The sequence below is a fragment of the Hemicordylus capensis genome, chromosome 4 (genome assembly GCF_027244095.1).
Source record: "Hemicordylus capensis ecotype Gifberg chromosome 4, rHemCap1.1.pri, whole genome shotgun sequence".
NCBI lineage: Eukaryota > Metazoa > Chordata > Lepidosauria > Squamata > Cordylidae > Hemicordylus > Hemicordylus capensis.
Genome location: NC_069660.1, coordinates 257,453,217 through 257,474,386, shown reverse-complemented (window position 1 = coordinate 257,474,386; position 21,170 = coordinate 257,453,217). Strand labels below are relative to the sequence as shown.

At 43.4% G+C, this 21,170-nt stretch overlaps 1 protein-coding gene across 9 annotated transcripts in view; it reads left to right on the top strand.

Moving 5' to 3' along the window:
• The window catches only part of ST18 (ST18 C2H2C-type zinc finger transcription factor), a 366,586-nt gene that overhangs the window by 9,606 nt on the left and 335,810 nt on the right, over positions 1–21,170 (top strand). For 7 of the 9 annotated variants that reach the window (XR_008306967.1, XM_053249365.1, XM_053249361.1 and 4 more), the window contains exons 2-3: positions 191–255; positions 539–674. Coding sequence is in view for 8 of the 9 variants with exons in the window: in XM_053249365.1 (XP_053105340.1) it covers positions 191–255; positions 539–674 (201 nt within the window). In the remaining variant the exon portion in view is untranslated. Of the gene's footprint in view, positions 1–190; positions 256–328; positions 463–538; positions 675–21,170 lie in introns of those variants that run through there. The other 2 variants (XM_053249366.1, XM_053249367.1) reach the window with 2 other exon arrangements.

The window sequence follows — 21,170 nt, the reverse complement described above, 5'->3', positions numbered from 1 at the left end:
ATAACAATCGGCAGGGCTCATGGGAGATGTGGCTACAGCTTGGGACATGGGACCGTTTGTTCACTCACTTTCTGTGAAAAGAGTTCTGAAATGTGTTTTGAATAGACAGCATTTTCTTTGTGTAGTTAGTAAATAACACAGAGCAAAGTTAGTCAGCAAGTTACATAGCTTCTGCATTCTGATTCTTTAGGGCCCTTTTGTACCAAGCTTGACAGGATGTTTTTCATGGAATGTGACCTTGCTGCAAAACCGGAGGTAAGGAGACAACATTGGGATAGTTATGGAATATTTTGCATAGAGTTGACAGAAAATGTTGCTTCAGAAAGATAGTGAGACCATCCAGGAGACTTTCCTTTCATATAGCCACTCTTCTTTGCAATAAAATCAGTGCTGCTGCTGCTGCTGCTGATGATGATGATTATTATTGAAAGTCCTAAAAGGAAGCTACTATAGAAAACTTTGGTATGTTAGGGTTTTGGTTATACTTTTTTTAGCCTTTGCAAAACATAATATAAACATATTTATGTTTTTAATTTAGAAAATAATAAAGAAATGGGATCCATCTGTCTGTGTCAATCTTGAAAATACTGAAACGAAAGGGAAAGCTGTGAATAAACCAACAAATGAAAGAGTCAGTGATCTGCTGGCCAGCTATACCAACTTCCCAGGTAAAGGTAAGGTGGTTAAATCTATATGTCCCTAAATTCTGTAGAAGAGTTCTACATAGCATACTTCATAATCATGACATCATGACTGTTCCTTTTTGCCATGTGTTCACTACCTCCCCCAGCCAAAATCCATAGACTTGCATCATTCTGTTGATGTGTTCCCGCCATTTTAACAACTTTCAGTTAACTTACAATGAAACTGGTAACACATTCCCCACCTAAAGAGAAGCAAGCTTAGTTTCACTGATTGTACCTGAAATCATGCAAACATTTACCAAGGAGTGAAGTCAGCTGAATCAGTGGGACTTGCATCTGAGTAAAAATGGATAGGATTGTATTGTATGTTGTGGAAAGGATTCAAAAAAATGAATCCCCAAACTGGCTGGTGATGTTACTGTTTGGGAAGTTAGGAAGGAAACATTATACAAATAAATAAAATAAATAAAACATAGGAAAGTATATTATATGTATATTATATAAGCAATATAAATACAATATACACCTAATACTTTATGTAAATACTAAAAAATAGTTAAGCCACAAAACTGAGGAACTGGTCTCAGAAATCAGTTGAGTAATTCATTATCAAATCAATGTAATTGCTTCCAGAAATAAAAAGAATGATTCTGGCTCCTTACTTGGAGATTACAGTTAACAGTTTTCTGAAACTTGTATGTGAAATTTGCTTTTTTACTGCTTTTACTTTTAATAAAGAGAACTGTGCTTGTTGTTGCAAATTCAAAATTTATTAGCACATTTGAAAAAATTTCTTTAACATGTATTACATTAAATAGATTATTCTATATTATGCACAATGCTAAAAACAGTGCCTTTCAGTCAGGGACTTACTGTGATAGATAATTTTATAATTTATATCATTATAGATTTATCTGTTATTCAGTACAGAAATATACAAGATGAGATAAATATTTGCAACATGAAAAAAATCTAGCAATTGTATACATATTGCATCTTTTGTGTTATAGGTTTTTTGCTAATGTGCTAACTTGTGTATTAAAAGTATTGAGTTTGAATTCATTGTGGCCAGCTTCATGTAAGACAAGGCAAATAAATGTATATGGTAAAGAAGTTTCTAAGTTTGAGTTCAGCCACCTACCAGAAGCTAACCACTAGAGGTCAGTGCAGAGTGCTTGAACTGAACTAGTACATGGAATGCAGAACCTTTAGGTAGTGTAAGCAAGAACTGAACATATACCTGCCAACATGACCCTATTTTCCCATTCAGGTGAATGGGAAAATAGGGACATGTTGGCAGGTATGTGAACATTTCTTTTTGTGGAAAAAACTCTTTTAAGGCAATATCATCCTTATGTTAGAACACATCAGTACAAACAAAACGTCTGTTTTTTAGTCCAGACGTAGAAATGCATAATGTCCAGGTAGGCTTGGATATCTGTACCCATTCAACCTGGCATAACTCTAGTGATGAAATGCAATCAGTTTTGGTTAAGCCTTTGTTGGTATTGATTATTAATTCAGCATTCCCTTACTGTAACAAGGAAACCCTAGTGGAACCCGGGGGAAAGGGAGGGGGGAAACACAGAATAGTTCTAGAGTTAGCCTAGACAGAGAGCAACAGGGTTGTAAAAATATCTGCTGAGCTGTGAAACAACAAAGGTCTGGTCCCGCCCCCCCGCCAATAATCTCCTTGGATTGTGTTGTAACAGAAGCATCTCAAGATGTGAGTTGGGAGGGGAAAAAGGGGCTCGTTGGTTCAGACAGAGGGAGAGAATCTATTGCACAGAGAGGAGGAAGGAACTGGGATGTTGGAGAAGGAAGAGAAGTGCTTAGTTATAGGGGAGTAGGAAGGAGAGGGAAGGGAAATGGGATTTGTGGGGTATGAATAATTAAATGTGGCGAGTCTCACAATTAGTGAGACTCACTTGCCAAAGCGGGGGCTGCAGGGATCGGGGGCCGTGTGGCCTGCAGAAGTTCCAGGATGCCTTGTGCGAGTGCATGGGGCATTCTGGAGAGATCCCTGGGCCCGGGAGGCTGCTTGCTCCGTGTATTGGCGCAGAGCCATGCCGTGGCAATACACGATTTTTAAAAATGGGGTTAGCTGAGCACTTACTCATTTGAGCAGGTTACCTGCTTTGAGGAAACCAGGCTCGCATGCGAGCCTGGTGGTTTCCCCAATCAGTGGGAAGTGAACTAAGCTCCCTTAGCCCGCTTTCCACTGATGGTGAGAATACCTTCAGCGTGTCTTACCTGGCAGAGTTATGTATGTTTGATTCCTCCTTGAGAAGGCAAGCATTGTAGCAGCCCTATACTTGGATGCAGTGCTGGGCTTAAATATGTTTACACCTAAATCAAGTGACTCCCCATTACCAACCCTAGTTCTTGATTTTATTCATTCATTCATTCATTCATTCATTAACATATTTTTATATCACCTAAAACTTACATTACGGTATTTTTATATCACCTAAAACTTTACGTTTACAACAAAATAAAAACCGAAAGTAAAACATTAGTTAAAACAAAAATGAAAAGTTTAAAACATTACAACAATTTAAAAATTTTAAAAGAATATTTTAAAACAGCAATTGAGATGGAGGTTGTTGGCAGTAAAATGGTTCTAACTTTGACATTTGTTGCTTGGAGTATTGCTTCACAGTAAGACTCAGCTTGCTAGAACTGTGTACCACTTGAGCAGAGAGCTCTCCTGCAGCTCTTCTACCTTATTTTACTTTCTTAATCTGAAGCCCTTGCTTGCGCTTAAGTCTATGCTTAAAAAGCTGCTGTTAGTAGGAAACTTTGATTCCTGATCCCAAATCTACATCTGGATGGATTTTAAAAAAAACACCCAAAAAACCCAACAGATTTTGAGTCTACTTCCTGAGGCTGTGTTCTGGTGCTGAATCTTAGAGAGGAGAGCTGATCTTAAGAACATAAGACCAGCCCTGCTGATCAGGCCCAAGGCCCATCTAGTCCAGCATCCTGTTTCAAACAGTGGACCACCAGATGCCGCTGGAAGCCTACAAGGAGCTGAAGGCAGGGGCGTAACAAGGCTGGAGTGGGCCCAGAGACAAAATTTTAAAATGGGCCCCTCACTGATACACACACACACTTCACAATATATAGTCATGTGACTTGCCTCATGTGAATTGCCTCTGGGGGGGCCCTCGAGGCGTGGGGGCCCCCAGGCAGCTGCCTCCCCTTGCCTAATAGTAGTTACACCCCTGGCTGAAGGCATACCCTCTCTCCTGCTGTTACTCCCCTGCAACTGGTACTTAGAGGCATCCTGTCTTTGAGGCTGGCCCATAGCCTTCCAACTAGTAGCTGTTGATAGACCTCTTCTCCATGAAGTTATCTAACCTTGTGGTAGCAAGCATGACTTGTCTCCTTAGCTAAGCAGGGTCTGCCCTGGTTGCATGTGAATCGGAGACTTGATGTGTGAGCACTGTAAGATATTCTGCTCAGGAAATGGAGCCACTCTGGGAAGAGCAGAGGTTCCAAGTTCCCTCTCTGGCTTATCCAAGACAGGGCTGAGAGAGATTCCTGTCTGCAACCTTGAAAAAGCCGCTGCAGTCTGTGTAGACAATACTGAGCTAGATAGACCAATGGTCTGACTCAGTATATGGCAGCTTCCTATGTTCCTATGAATCAATATTTCCGTTCTGAATACACCCATAAATTGCTCTCTAATATACTTGGTCCATGACCTATGATACTAGGCCTGTATCATTGCCAAACAACGCCTTGCATTGGGCTCTAAGCTATTTTAAACAGCAATTACATGATTCCACAATTAGCTATGGATGCTGGTAGGGTTTTCTTTTTATTTCACAGGATAAAAAAATGGGTCACAGCAAGAGGCAGGATGCCAGATGAATTCTTCTTGTGGAACATGAAAGGTAGTGAGTCAAAGTTGTTCTGATGCAATACTGTCAATGTATAGGCTAAAAAGATGTGAAATTCACATCATGCATGAGACAAGTACTGTAACCAAGTCAACAATGAGCTGCATAATAATAATAACAACCCTTGCTAACTGCACAGAGGCCCCCTTTAAAGGGGTAACTTACATGTATCAGAGGGAGAGCAACTGTATCTATTCACTCTAGTACAGCATCTCTTCAGTGGCTATTGCTGGTGTTTCCCTTGAGTTTCTTTTTTGATGGTGAGCCCTCTAGGGACAAGGAATGGTTTGCTTCTTTGACTATATAAGTTGCTTTAAAAACTTTATGTTGAAGAACAGTATATGCATATTAATAGTTAACAATAATTTATATTTATTTATTTATTACATTTCTACACTGCCCAATCCAATGGCTCTGGGCAGTTTACAAACTAAAAACAAAACATAATCATTCAAAAATCAGACATAAAACCATACAATCTGACCAATTAAAACAGTTAATACAATGTAAATAATTTAAAACAGTTTAAAAATCCTGGAAGACCAGACCAAACAAGTCTTAAGGGCTCTCCTAAAGGCCGATAGTGTATTTAAACCAGGGTGGATTTGATTTAAATCAAACTGATTTAAATCACGATTTAAATCACTAGCAGGGTGGATAAAAATAAAAAAAATCCGATTTAAATCAAAAAAATTGGATTTTTTTTATTTAAATCGGATTTTTTTGATTTAAATCAGATTTTTTTTATTTTTATCCACCCTGCTAGTGATTTAAATCGTGATTTAAATCGTGATTTAAATCAGTTTGATTTAAATCAAATCCACCCTGATTTAAACTACACATTTCTGTGGGGAGTGTATTCCACAACCTAGGAATGCTTACAGAGAAAGACACACTGGTAGCAGCTGCAGATGGAACTCTCCAGAAGACCTCAACATGTGGTATGGATCATACAGAAGAAGGTGTTCTCTAAGGTAACCCAGAACTAAGCCATTCAGGGCTTTAAAGGTAATAACCAGCACTTTGTGTTTTGCCTGAAAACGTATCTGCAGGCAGTGCAGCTGTTTAAGCATAGGCATAATATGTTTCTCCAAATTGCCCCAGAGACCAACCAGGCTGCTGCATTTTGAACTGACCGAAGTTGATGAACTACATACAAAGGCAGTGGTGCACCACTATTTTGAGATCATTCTCTTCAAGGAATTGATGCAGCTGTCAAATCAGCCAAAGATGATAAGACACTCATAGCCATAGCCTCCACCTAAGTCTAAGAGCACCCCCAAACTGTGTACCTGTTTCTTCTAGGAGAGTGTAACCCCATCCAGAACAGGAAGATCTATCCCATCCCTCAAATTCCAGACCCCCCCCCATGAGCACCTCCATCTTACTTGGATTCAGCTTAAATTTGTTATCCCTCATCTAGGCCATTACTGCCTGTAGGCAGGCGTTTAGGAAATGGGTGCCATTATTTGATGGTGATAAGGAGAAATAGATTTGAGTGTCATCAGCATACTGATAACACCCAGCACGCAGTGGTTTCATGTGCATATTAAAAAGCATTGGTGAGTTGACAGAATGGAACTTTGAGGGACCCCATATAATAGCTCCTGTTAAGAAGAGCAACTGTCATTAAGTGCCACCATCTGGAATCTACCCGAGAGATAGGAGCAGAACCACTGCAAGGCGGTGCCTCCTATCCCTAATTCTTCTAGGCGATCCAGAATGATACCATGGTTGATGGTATCGAAAGCCACTGAGAGTTCCAAAAGGATCAGCAGAGTCACACTCTCTCTGTCGATTCCCTGATAGAGGTTATCCATCAGGCCGACCAAGGATGTCTCAACCCCATAGCCAGCTCTAAAGCGAGTTTGAAATGGATCTAGATAATCAGTTTCCTCCCAAACCACTTGGAGCTGTTGGTGAAACTTTTCTGGGGTGATAGAACACTCTGAAATCTACCATTGGAAAATTAGCTCAGAAAGGAACAGTTTCATTTTACTTTTAATTTGCCTGATCTGGGATGAGGGCTCTGGGGACCACCAATGAACTTCATTCCTTGGGAACAGTTGGGGTCAAGGTGGATGTGGGAAGCTTGGAGAGGTTAGTCAGAAGAGGTGATTCCAGGAGGGTGGTTCCTCCTTGGACCCAGCTTCCCGGGTTAGCGAGAAAGACTGGGCAGATCAGGTTGGGCAAGAAAGCTGATCTGGAGAGTGGCACAAAGTACTGAACAAACACTGCCTTGCATAGTGGCTGGTGGAGAGTAGATCTCCCACAAAACTGATAGTAACTCCAAGGTAGCTGGTGCATAGAGAGCACACAGATCACAAGGAGCACACAATGGAGTCCCAACTGAAGCATACTAGAGAGCCTGCAAAACCCAGGGAGTACACTGGATCATGTAATTGGGAGTTCTTATACCCAAATACATATCAGCAACCAATTGACCGTTGCTGTCTGACAGGTGTTTTGGGAGGGATCAGTAGGGATCCCATTGTTGCTGTTCTTTCTTCCTGAGTGTAACAATGCGGAAATTGCTGAGGTATGCCAAGGCTTTTGTCATGAAAAAAGAGTGCATAGACGTGAGAAGGGGAATCTGCATAGACGGAAAAAATCAGTAATCTAATCAGTATTTTAAATGGGTGCATCTCTTAGGTTCCTATTGCTTGCTTAGGTTCCTATTGCTTGCTCAACCTCTTTTGTGAAGGGAGGGGAGATTTACCTCCTCAAGCCTTATCTCTGTGTTCTTTCCTGTGAAACTAATTGGCACATTAGCTGGCTGCTATCCTTTTTGTGAATGGTGGGGAAAGACAAGACAGTTCACCCTGAGTGCAGAGCGGCCTTGGCAGAGAGTTAACCAGCTTTAGTTGACTTCTGGGGTCTACTTAGGATTATGGAGCACATTTTATTTATTTATTTATTGTTGCATTTATATACCGCCTTTCGTTAAGACAACCCCAAGGCGGTTTACAAAAGTTAAAACATACAATAAAAAGCCAATAAAACATCAAGCTAAAAATATATATAAAAACATATAAAATACAGGCATAAAAACAATATAACAGATAAAAACACACTGAAGCAGCAGTAAAAATGATTATGTAAAAGCCTGGGTAAAAAGCCAAGTCTTTACAAGCTTTCTAAAAGCCGTGATGGAGTCCGAGGAGCGAATGGCCACTGGGAGAGCATTCCAAAGTCTGGGAGCAGCAACAGAGAAGGCCCTGTCCCGAGTGCACAACAGCCGGGCCTCTCTCATTGTTGGCACCCAGAGCAGGGCCCCTCAGACAGGGGCGTAACTATCATAGGGCAAGGGGAGGCAGTTGTCTGGGGGCCCACTGCCTTGGGGGGCCCCCAGAGGCAAGTCACATGACTGACTCCCCCAGTCACACACCCGCCCGGGCTTCCTTCAGTTCTATTCATCCTCCAGAATTGATGTGAGTGTTAAGACCTGGAGCTACCAGAACAGCATGTTTTTCTCTAGTACCATTAAATGCCTTGCATCGTCCACAATTTACAAAACCTTTGTAAAAATAATTTAGGATGATGTTCTATTGTGGCACATAGGATATATCTCTGTCTCTGTCTCTCTATCTAAACTATAAATAAATGAATTTTACGATGCTTTTTGTTACCACTATTCAGCCTCATTTAAGATTTCTTTACTTCATGAGCTGAGCTTCAGTGAGGGGGGGCCATTTTAAAATCTTGTCTCTGGGCCCCCTCCAACCTTGCTACACCCCTGCCCTCAGATGTCCTCGTCAAGCGGGCAGCAACCCTTGGGAGCAGGCGGTCCCTCAAATACCCCGGGCCCAAACCGTTTAGGGCTTTAAAGGTCAAAACCAGCACCTTGAATTGGACCCGGAAACGAACCGGCAGCCAGTGCAGCTCTTTCAAAATGGGGGTGATATGTTCCCAACAGGCAGTTCCAGATAAAACCCTCGCTGCCGCGTTTTGCACTAGCTGCAGTTTCCGGATATTCTTCAAGGGCAGCCCCACGTAGAGCGCGTTACAGTAATCCAGCCGCGACGTGACTAAGGCGTGGGTAACCGTGGCCAGATCTGCCTTCTCGAGAAAGGGACGCAGCTGGCGCACCAGCCGAAGCCGTGCAAAGGCACCCCTGGCCACCACCTCCATCTGAGCTTCCAAAAGCAGAGCCGGGTCCAGTAGTACCCCCAAGCTGCGTACTTGCTCCTTCAAGGGGAGTGCAACCCCATCCAGAACATGCATCTGCACCCCTTTAAAAATGGCTTGTTAGGAGCCAAATCTAGGGGCAACTGGCCCCCACTGTCACTAAGTGACCTGTCCCCATGTATATAAATGAAGAGCTCACGATGCTGTGAGGCTCCTGAGCATATACAGAGTGATATCTCCAAGCCTGGAGACTCAAACACAAAGCAGAAAAGCTTTGCTGGCAAAAGAGCTGATTAGCCTCTAGGGATGTGCACAAAACCGGTTCGCCTGGTTCGGTTCGGATTCGAACCGGGTTCGAAACAGGAGGGGGTGGTTCGGTTTGGTTTTGTTCGAGCCACCCCCTAGTTCGGTTCATATTCGAACTGGTTCAGACCTGTTCAGACACTCAAAAATTGGTAGTATGGTAGTTGGCACCCAGGGGTACCTTTCACCCAAACCCCAAAGCAATCGGATACTAGTACAATTTTTTATGAATTTTTGAAAATTATTTTTTTTCCTCATAGGATATAATGGGACTCGAACTAGGACATTATACCTTATTGTGCAGCACCCATGGGTGCCATCAACCACCCAAACCCTGAAGCAATAGGACAGTCCTACGATTTTAAATGAATATTTGAAATATTTTTAATTATTTTTCTCATAGAGTATAATGGGACCCGAACCAGTCCATATTCCCTATTGTGGAGCACATAGGGGCACAAAAGCGGGGTGGGTGGTAGACAGACAGGGGTGCCTACCACCCAAAAAACCCCAAGGCACGTCGGGGGGAAAGGGGTGTCACGTCGGCGGGAAAGGGGTGTCGTAGAGTGGAGTGTGGTGGGTGGTAGTTCCTAGGGTGGGCAAGTGAGTGAGTGGATTCATGGTGTCTCATGGAAAATCTCATTTACTATCATAGAATCCACACTCAGAACACCTCAGAAAGAACAGAATCCTGTACGCCATGAGTTAGCAACCAAAGGGGGTGGTTGGCACCCTATGTGCCATACACCACCACTTGCTCTGGGCCACCCCAGCACCCCCCAAGTGCACTTATGGGGCTGCTGAAAGCTCCATTATAGCTTATGAGGAAAAACCTTAAAGACGCATAAACTTCAACAATTCACCAAAAATCAGCCCTCTGTCAAATCCTTTGAAAAAATTCAGGTAGCTTCCTTGCCCCTACCTGGCACTACCACCAACCCCACACTGTTCTAGGCCACCCCTTTGCCCCCAATGTGAAGCTATACATTTGCTGACACCTCCATGCTTCTTTATGGAGAAAAACCTTAAAGACGCATACAATTCAAAAATCACTTAAAAATCAGTCCTTTGCCCAATTCCTTTCAAATAATTCTGATAGCTTCCTTGCCCACCCTAGGAACTACCACCCACCACACTCCACTCTACGACACCCCTTTCCCCCCAACGTGAAGCTATACATTTGCTGCAATCCTAATTATTCTCTATGAGGAATTCAAAAATACTTTAACAATTCACCAATAAGCAGAGGAGTGTCCAATTGCCTTGGGGATTTTGGGGTGGTAAGCACCCCTGTCTGTCTACCACCCACCCCGCTTTTGTGCCCCTAGGTCCTCCACAATAGGGGATATGGACTGGTTCGGGTCCCATTATACTCTATGAGAAAAATAATTAAAAATATTTCAAATATTCATAAAAAATCATAGGGGTGTCTGCTTGCTTCAGGGTTTGCATGGTTGTTGGCACCCATAGGTGCTCCACAATAATGAATAATGGCCTGGTTCAAGTCCCATTATGTCCTATGAGAAAAAAATAAAATTTTTCAAAAATTCATAAAAAATTGTACGTGTGTCCGATTGCTTTGGGGTTTGGGTGACAGGTACCCCTGGGTGCCAGCTACCATCCTCCCAATTATTGGATGTCTGAACCGGTCCAAACTGGTTTGAATCAAACCACCCCCTGGTTCGGTTCGAATTCGAACCTGCAGCTCGAACCTGGTGGCTGGTTCGGTTCAAATCTGAACCTCCGAACCACCCCGGTTCGGATTCGAACTGGTTTGCACATCCCTTTTAGCCTCCACTCTCTCAATTACCTTCCTCAACCAATGGAGAATGGAGACAGGCCTATAGCTTTCCATCATTGAGGGATCCAAGGTAGGCTTCTTAAGAAGCAGTTTAGCCACTGCCGCCTCCAAACAAGGGGGCATTCTGTCTTCCCTCAGCGATGCATTAATGATGTCAAGCTGCCTCCAACAATTTCCTTACAAGATGAATGCAACCAAGTTGGGCAAGGATCCAAAGGAAAAAGTGGGAGGCTACAGTGCCCCAAGCAGCTTGTCCACATCCTCAGGAGTCACAGATTGAAACTGATCCAATCTATTACTGCAAGTAGGATTGCTGGATCCTTGGACTCTGCAAAAATAGTGGAGTCCAAGTCAGCCCAGATACAAGAGATTACATCTGCAAAGAACCCACTAAAAGCGTTACAGCAAGAAACTCCCTGGTTCCTCAGGTGAAGCTATGGCCAGGAGTGCTTTTTATCGGCTTCAGCTGATATGCCATTTCTGGAGACAAATGACCTTAAGACGGTGGTACATATGCAGGTAACCTCTAGGCTTGACTACTGTAATGCACTCTATGTGGGGCTGCCTTTGTACATAGTTCAGAAAATACAATTGGTAGGGAATGTGGCAGCCAGATTGGTCTCTGGGTTTACCCACAGGGACCATATCACACTGATACTAAAAGAACTGCACTAGCTGCCGATCGGTTTTCCGAACGAAATACAAATTGCTGGTTATTACCTATAAAGCCCTTAATGGCATAGGTCCAGGGTACTTAAGAGAGTACCTTCTCTATTGTGAACTCTGTCACCTATTAAGATCATCTGGAGAGGTCCTGTTATGGTTGCCGCTAACTCATTTGGTGGCAACTCAGTACTGGGCCTTCTCTGTGGCTGCCCCAGGGCTTGGAATGCACGCCCTGCTGAAATAAGAGCATCTCCTTCTCTGTTTGCTTTTAGGAAGACCCTGAGGACATACCTGTTTTCCCAGGCTTTTAACTGAAATTTTAATTTTAATGTGTTTTTATCTGTTGTGATTTTTATCTGTTTTTATGAATTTTAGTTGTTTTATATTATGTTTTAATCTGTACACTGCCTAGAGATTTCTATATTAGGCAGTAGAGAAATTCAAATAAATAAATAAATAAATAAATAAATAAATAGTCACTGGGGCAGAGTTAAATTAAATTCCTCACAACTCAGGATAATTCTGCTGAACACAAACCCAGAGACTCAGTGTGCACGTACCACAATTGCTTCTTTGCTGTACACACTGCCACTGTGTAGGCCTTCAAATGGGCTTTATGCTGTGTCTTGTCAAATTCAAGCTGAGTTTTCCTCCACTTGCATTCCAGTCACTTAACTTGCTGCTTCAACCTCCATAGCCCTTCTGTATACCATACGGCTGTTCATGAAGCAGTTTGGAGGGGACGTTTAGGAGCAATTGTCTCTACTGCCCTGGTTAGCAGCCCTATTCCAGGTACCCACTACAGCATCAATAGAATCACTGGCAGAACCAGCACTAAAACCCGCCAAGACTTTTTTTGAATCCTACTGGATCCAGCAGCCTCCTTGGGCGGACCATCCTAACAGGTCCACCATCCCTGCAGGAGTGAGTTGTGACTCTGAAACCAACCTTAACCAGGTGGTGATCCATCCATGACAATGGGGAAATGACAGGATCCCCCACCCATGGAATACCCACCTGATCCAAACAAAAGTTGAGTGTGTGGCTGGCAACATGCATTGGTCCTGAAACTAATTGGAATAGGCCCATATTTTTCATGGCCACTATGAACTCCTGAGCTGCACCAGACAAGCCAGCCCCAAAAGGGATACTGAAGTCCCCCAGCACTAAAAGTCTAGGTGACTCCAAAGCCATCTCTGAGACCAGCTCTGTCAGCTCAGTTAGGAAGTCGTTTGGGTAGCAGGGTGGATGGTATACCAACAGAATCCCTAATCTATCCCTAGTTCCCAACCAAAAAAATAAACACTCAGTATAAGTCAACTGTCTCACAGGGGCCCTGGTAAGGGAGATGGTATCCTTATGGACCACAGCCACTCCGCCAGCCCCACCCCATCCACTTCCCCTAGCCTGCTCCACAACAGAGTAATCTGGTTGGGAGAAGCTGGGCCCAAACTGAACCACTTGCCTTGCTCAGCCAAGTCTCAGTTATACATGCCAGATCGGCACCCTCCTCTACAATCATGTCATGGATGATTTCAAGCTTGTTCTGAACCAACCTGGCATTCCAGAGGAGTGTGGCTAGGCTATGTGGGTAATTGGAACTGGTCCCTGAGACCTGAGAGTTGACAGGGCAGCCAGAAGTGGAAATAGTAACTAAATTACTAATATGGAACTGCCTGCTACCCTGCCAATGCCAACTCTTCTATTCCCCACCACTACAGGAATAGCCACCCCAGAGCTGCAGAACACACAACCCATTACTGCCTCCCCAAGAGAGGCCAAACACATATCTATAAATGGTCTGGCACAGCCCCCCAAAATGGAGAAGTAGTCCAAGCCCCCAAACCCAACCCAATTTCTTTTCCAAGTACAACCCAAATATAACTCCCCTCGGACTGCAACCCCATACCAAAGGCTGCCCCCCGCCCCCGCCAGCAGAGGTAGCTTAGATAGATTTCTCTGGTGCACCGCCTTCCTTTTAATGCCAGGAGCTTGGAGCCTCCCCTCTCACAAGAGAGGAGCCCAAGGACAGGTGGAAACAGCCCAGGAATTGGGAATGAAGTGTAGCTGGAATTAGGCTTGCCAAACCGGAAGAGCAAAGCAAAAACAGGCCTGTCTTCAGGGGGAGTCAGGAGGGTGCAATAATAAATATCTCCATCCAAACCAGGGAGCTGGAGCTGGCAGGTTCAAGCAACAGAGGCTGTTGGTGGCAAAAGGCAAAGCCTCCTCACCTTAACCCCCCCTTCCTCTTCGCGCACCTAGTATAATGGCTCCTCTGCCTATACTAGATAGTCAACAATTTGATTCTTATCTTGATGAGCAGCGAGTGTTCATATATAATGTAAGGTGAAGGCTGTGGAAGTATGGCTACATTGCAATTGGCACTGGAAAATGTGTAGCTGGGATAAATGAAGCAGTCTGGGGACCACATAAGTGCTGATCATCACGAATGTAAAGATTGTCAGACTCTCCTGTGGGATGTTACTGACTCATTTTAGCTGCATTACACAATCATGGCGAACCTAGTTAAAAAGTTAACCAGGATCGCTGAGCCTAGCAGAGTTTGCCATGAGAACCCAGAATTTCAGGTCTATCCTAGTCAAATCACTGGGGTTGAACCACATTTAACCAGGATAGATAATCAGGAACTGGTCCTGGTTATTTATCCTGCTTTGTTTGTTTTTTGGTTGTACACCACCCAGATCCTTCGTATAGGGTGGTATAGAAATGTAATAAACAAACAAACAAACAAACAAAAACTGAAAATAACCATTTAAAACAATCAACTTAAAACCATTTAAAAACAATTTTAAACCATTCAAGACCACTTTAAAATATTTTAAAACAATTTTAAAACCTTGGAAGGCCAGACCAAACAAATTGTTAGGGTGCTCTTGAAGGCCAACAATGAGCCCAAATTACGGATTTCTGCCAGGAGTGCATTCCACAGCCCAGGAGCAGCTACAGAGAAGGCCCAGCTCCAAGTCACTGTCAGACGTACTGGTGGTAACTGGAGATCGATGTCTCCAGATGACCTCAGCATATGGTGGGGATCATACAGAGAAAGGAGTTCTCTAATGTAAACTGGACCTAAGCTGTTCAGGACTTCAAAGGTAATAACCAGCACTTTGTGGTTTAACCACAACAGTTTGACAGGGATTGACTTGAAATTCTTGATTCTCAAAATCAGCTCCATAGGGCTCATTGACCCTGGTTAATTCTTTAATCTCCATGACTGAGTGAGTGAACACAGCTTTAGTGGTTTACACACACACATTGGACATGTTTTGCTGTCACAGGAGGTGAAGCAACTCATCCTACAAATGAACCATTACCACTCTTCAGCAGTCACAGATCTCATCTTGCTGTTGATTCATAGCCGAAAAGTTTGAAACTCAACTGCCTTCCTTTTTTATATTTCTGCTTTTTTGCTCTTGTTCTAGAATGCAGTAGGCCAACTATTTGTGTTGCTTCGATGAATTTTGTTTACAAGCCAAATTGTATAAACATCTGGTCTGTTCTGCAACATATGGAGTACCAAAAGCCTTAAAAATTGTGATAAAAATAACACGGACAGATAGAGATTTCAGCCAAATACTATACATCTAGGGCCTGTCATTCCCAAAATCCAGTCAGTACAATACCAGGATGTTGAGGACCCTAAGGCTTATTCGTAGTACATAGTGCAGATCAATGGTTGCATTCACATTGCCCAGGGTTTGGGGGCCCCTGAAAACTGGGCAAAGAGAAAAGTCTCTCTCTTTTTGCAGAATTTGAATATACTGTTCCATTTAGTGAAGTTCTGATGAGTCCAAAAAGTCTATAAGATGCAATATAAGTTTGGGCTAATTGATGGCCTTCAAGAGAGCCCTAAAGACTTACTTGTTTGGCCTGGCCTTCCAAGGTTTTTTATTATTATTATTTAAAAGTATTTTTAATTGGTTTTAAATCACTCTGAACTGTTTTACATTTGTTTTTATATTATTTTAACCTGTTTGTTTTAAATAGTGTTTGTTCTTGTATTTTACTTGTTGTGTACCACCCCGAGGCTTTGGATGTAGACAGAGTCATGGTCTACACCAGTTTCTAGCCCCAGTAATTTCCTGGCTAGAAATGTCACCATAGTTTAATCAATTGGTTGAGTATACAAATTAGTCCAGTTCATAATGCTTGGATGTATACACAGGGGCAGAGCCACCATTGGCCAACAGGGATCAAAGAACCCAGGGTTCAATGAACTCAGGGACTGCACCTCGTGGCCCCGACATTCCCCCCACGTCTGACGTCAGATGTGGGGTGGGGGCATGGTTTAGCTCCCGAACGGGGCCATGTGGCCCTGTTCAGAAGTTAAACCACACTCCCTGCATCTGACATCATATGCGGGGCGGGGCAAGGGGGGATGCAGCAGCGGCCAAACAACCGCTGGCCTCCCTCTGCCACTGTGTATTCAGATAGTCTCGTTTCCCCAAGAAGCTCTTCTCTGTCTTAAAATAAAGAATGGGGACAGAGGTACATGGTCAGTGTTCAGGATAACCAGGCTGCTTTGTAGGTACATGTGGCCTTTTTTTAAAAAAAAAAGCATTACCTCCTCTTGGTACTCTTAATTGTTGTGAATTAGGTGACCAGATAACCTAGCCAAGCTGCCTTATATTTGGTGAGTGTCTTCTCACTCAATGAGTTAATTGTTTCTTACAAATGTTGTTGTCCTCCGTTCAGACCTAAAACTCTTATCTTGTGCCCATGTGTGCTTGTTTCGGCATGGGGAGAAGGGGCTTGACATTTCAAGGGGCTCTCAGCCACGGCAGGTGCTGGGAACTACAGTTCCCAGGGGGGCAATATGAGAAGGCAGATGCACACACCAGCATCAGTGTGTATGCATCTATATTTCAACTCATGAGAGAACTCTCAGAAACAGATGAGCTTTTTTTGAGCACTCATCAACAAAGCTTGTAAATACTGAATTGATTTCTAATCAAGCCAAGGAGAATTCACCCCTAGTCCTTGTTTGGCAATGCTGTGATACTTATATGCTTTGAGGTTCAGGAGTCCTACTCATGAAGCAGTACCAGCAATTTTTCATGAACCAGTGCTCAGACTGAATCTTGCTCCTTATACTAGTGCAACACAATGAGCCCTTTCTCAAGAGCATTCTGCCATCCCTGGGTGGGCGAATCTCTTGCCCTCATGAACAACGGCTGCTGCCAGCAGCTCCAAGGGCTGGGGTGCCAGATGTTGCCCTGCCCCCCAGAGCTCCAATAATGCACCACACGAGTGTGCAGTGCATTATGGGACTCCCCCCTCCCCGAGTCTGCCAGCCACAGCTGCTTGCAGCTGCAGCTGACACATGAGCAAAGAAATGAAGTTAAGGGAACATTTGCTCCCTTATCCTCATTTTGAAAGGTGGCTCCATTGGCGGGTTTCCTGCCATGGTCCTGCTGGGATCGGGTCTGATCCCGGTGGTTCACATGCATGTGCAAAACCTGGCTGGGCTCCCTTAGCTCAGTTTTGCACACATGTGTGAACAGCCTCTCTATGTTGTGACATCACATCAGGAGGATTATAGAAGTGCATGATCCTATTCCCTCCTGTTTTGACCCATTCGGTTATACAAATGAACTACACATTAAAATGAAATGCATCACTTCTGCTGGGAGATTCCACATATGATGTCTTCAGTAGCTTCATGGATGACTTCAAAAGGAAGTGGGTGCTCCCCTAACAAATATTTCCCTCATAGGATATGATGCTCCTATAGCCTGAATTAATTATTTTGAAAAGCACCTGTTGTTTAAAGAAGCCTCATTCACTCACTCCTCTACCCCAGAACAAGCAGCATAAGCTGATGCAGCCAGATAAGTGGGGGAGTCTCAGCCTCCCAGGAGTCAGACTAACCCCTTGGCTTCCTTCCTGGCCAGGAGGTGGGCTTAGTGGGGCCATGTGTGCAGGGAGTTGCAGGTTCCTCTCCACAGCAGAGAGTAGCAAGTCTGGCACTGACCTCTCTCCTCACCCCAGTCTTTCCCATCACAGGGTCTTGGACAGGAAGAGAAAACTAGCCTGAAAAGCAGACTAAAGTTTGGTCTAATCCAAAAAGACAGTGGGGCAATTCTCACAATCACCAAGAGTGGGTGGGGAAGGTGTGGGGGTGGGGACGCTGTTTTTAACTCACCTTCTCCCCACATGACCGGATTCTTCTGTTGAGAGTGTGAACCATGCTCCCAGATGTGCAGTGCTGTGTGCCTGCAGTGCTGAGCTCCAGGGGCTGGGACAACACATCTCAGCCCCCAGAGATCCCACAATGCACTGCATGAGTGCGAGGTACATTGTGGAGATTCCTCCAGCAACAGGCAAGCACCCATCAGTGCTTCAGTGCCAGCTGAAAGCAGCCCGCGCTGGCTCACGATCAGGTAAATGTTTCAGGTATTTAAGAGAAGGTCTTCTTTGCCCATGATTCCCACTGCCCATTAAGATCATCTGGAGAGGTTCATCTACAGTTGCCACCGGCCCACCTGGTAGATACTCAGGGACGGGCCTTCTCTGTTACTGCCCCGAGGCTTTCAAATGTGCTCCCTGTTGAAATAAGAACCTCCCCTTCTCTGACAACTTTTAGAAGGTCAGTTAAGACACACCTCTTCACCCAGGCTTTTAATTAGATTTACAGTTTTAATAGTTAACACTTTAAACATGTTTTAAGTTTTAATGTTTTGATTTTGTTTTAATGGTTATTGTAAACCACCCAGTGATGTGAGTTTGGGGGATTATAGAAATTTGTTAAATAAATAAGCAGGAGATAAACCGGGATGCTCGCTCCCTTAACCTTGTTTAAGAGGCATGCTCCCTAGGTGGGTTTGCCGCCAGGATCCACATGCCTCCTGGCGGTGCTTGGCTGCCTTAGCCAGACTTGGCTGCTCGTGAGAATCGCTTCAGTATTTTCTAAGACAAATCTGGCCCATTTTCTGAATAAGTTTGAAAATGTCAATCTTCATAAATAACAACATTAAGTTACTTATCACTGTAAGAATTTAAACTATAGCCAAACCCTCACTCCCCTCAATGTTCTTTGCCACCCCTTAGTTCTCCCTAACAAGTTGTTCTATTGGCTCTCCTGAGTGCCTTTAATGTAGCACGTGGAGCTGAAGCTCATGTGAATTGCCCTGGGAGCATCCACCCCCAAGGTTTCACTTTATCTTCATATGAAAGCAACTTATCTTGCAGTTTAATAATTGGATGGTTTACAGTCAAAGGCCCTATATGACTTTTCTAAAATTAATCTATCTAGTCATTTGAATTGTTCTCATTTATGCTGTAGCAGGTGGTATCTGCACCTGCTTGAAAGCATTTCAAAAACTCAGAGGCTGAAACTTGGTGCCAAAGTCTTCAACCCAAAGGTATTCATTTTCCGTTTGAAAACCATACTGTAATGTACACAAGATAGTCAAGGCTGCAGTTAGAGGAGTTGGTCCAGCTGTCTGATTTATGAGGCTCATTCCTGCATACTGTATCCTAGAAAATCAACTATCACATTTGCATTGCAACAAGAGATTTTCTAGGACACAGTATGTGGTGAAGAGCACTAGATATTGGCAGGCAAAATTGACCCTTTGCAAGTCAAGAGCTACAGAATGGCTTCATTTCCAAAGCAGTACCTATGGGCCCTTGGACTAAGGACAATATGCACAATAGGAGTGTATGGATTTGTATGCTTAAATCAGAATCATAGTACTGAAGCAGGGGCCAAGAGCTCTCTGTGACATAATTCCCAGATGGTTAATTGGGAGCTAACAGTAGTTTGCAGGAGTCTTATGGGTTACTTGGCAAGCTGTCAGTCTTATCAATTTGTAACATTTAATTGATTTTTATTTTTCTGATATCTGACTTAACTTGGATATAGAGAGCATGGTATCAAAAGACATAACAGTCACTAGGCTTGTTCACGCATCTGCTGGCAGTGTAGGAGAAATGCCCAGCCTGGGTAGGAAACTGGGCACACTCCTGATTTCCACTCATGTGCTTTCAAATATTAAGATCGGAGGTAGGAAGAGGCATCAGTTGGGTAGGATGGCTTTTCATCTACCTCCTGGAGAGTGCTAACTACCCATTCTTGGGAACCTGGATCCACGTATCAAATCTGCCAGAAGAAATAACTTACTGATGAAATAGGACTGAACCAAGCAGAACTCAAATAGTTTCTGTTTTGTTTTTGCATAGCATGAGTAACATCTTTCTTTGTTGCCAATGACTGAGGGAAGAGAGCTGGTCTTGTGGTAGCAAGCATGACTTGTCCCCTTAGCTAAGCAGGGTCCACCCTGGTTGCATATGAATGGGAGACTAGAAGTGTGAGCACTGTAAGATATAAGATATCCCCCTCAGACGATGGAGCTGCTCTGGGAAGAGCATCTCGGCTTCAAGTTCTTTCCCTGGCATCTCCAAGATAGGGCTGAGAGAGATTCCTGCCTGCAATTTTGGAGAAGCCGCTGACTGTGTAACAATACTGAGCCAGATGGACCAATGGTTTGACAGTATATGGTAGCTTCCTATGTTCCTATGCTTTTTGTGATTGTACAACTTCAAGGGAGGAAATTATTAGTGGCTCCAGTTTAACAGAGTAAAACACCTTGAAAACATCCAGGTGCTATCTGTGAATGGAAGATAATTTCCAAAGGTGTACAACTAGCAGGATGGTGGATTGCATACGGTTGCAGATGCTGTGCCTATGATTTCCCAGTCTGACCTGCAGCCGCTACTGTGTATGCATAGCATCTGAGAGAAGCTAGACTCCTGCTGATCAGCTGTCCAAGAGGACAAGCAGAGGGCTGGATTCACTAGACAGCTTCCTTGCCAAACAGTTGATCAGCAGGGTTACATCTGCTTTTATTGAGCACCATGTATACAGCTCTGCCATTCACATTGTTGAATTGTTGCCTGGACATCATTCCTAACTGCAGGAAAAAATTTTTTTCCTGTTTAAGTCCTTGTCCTGGTTCGTCAAAACCAGTCCTCTATCTTAATCTTGAAAATCTCAACTGTGGTATGAGAAATATATGAGAAGTACAGTTAACAACAACAAAACATTAAGACAAATGGTATGTGCATATGGACAGACATGTGAGCACCCCCCTCCACCTCATTTGGTAGACTCTTGGTAGACTCTCATTCATTTATCAAAAAATAACTTCAACGAACTTCCAAACAGAAGTCTTTTAATGCTATAAAGAAGTTATGTACATACACTGTAGTCTCATCAAAGTTGTCATGTTTGCAAACAGGAGGATGAACTTTGTATTTAAGGTTTTCTCATTTTGTTCAATGATGGTGTTTATTCTTAATTAACTGAATCTTCAGTGTACAGCTGAGAATAAATGCAATATGTATACTTCTCAAAAACAGGAAAAGAAAAAGGTGATTGAAAACACAAATAAATGGTGTTTAATGAGAGGGGGGAAAGGAGTGTTTGTGCAAATCAATGTTTTTGTTAGTGTTGATTATTCCCCTTTTTTAACATTGCATGAAGGCATCTTTACATGAGTATATTTATCTGCACCTGTGGCCTTTGGACCTAATGTTTATGACAGATGGACTGAACTATGCTGAAGAATTTATTGTACAATCCTTCTGTATATTTGTGCTATGATAGGCACTGGACTTGCCCGACAGATGTATTTATTAGTGCAGACTTTCTATTCACCTCCTGCTTTCTGTGTGTGTATCTATATATTCCTTCCT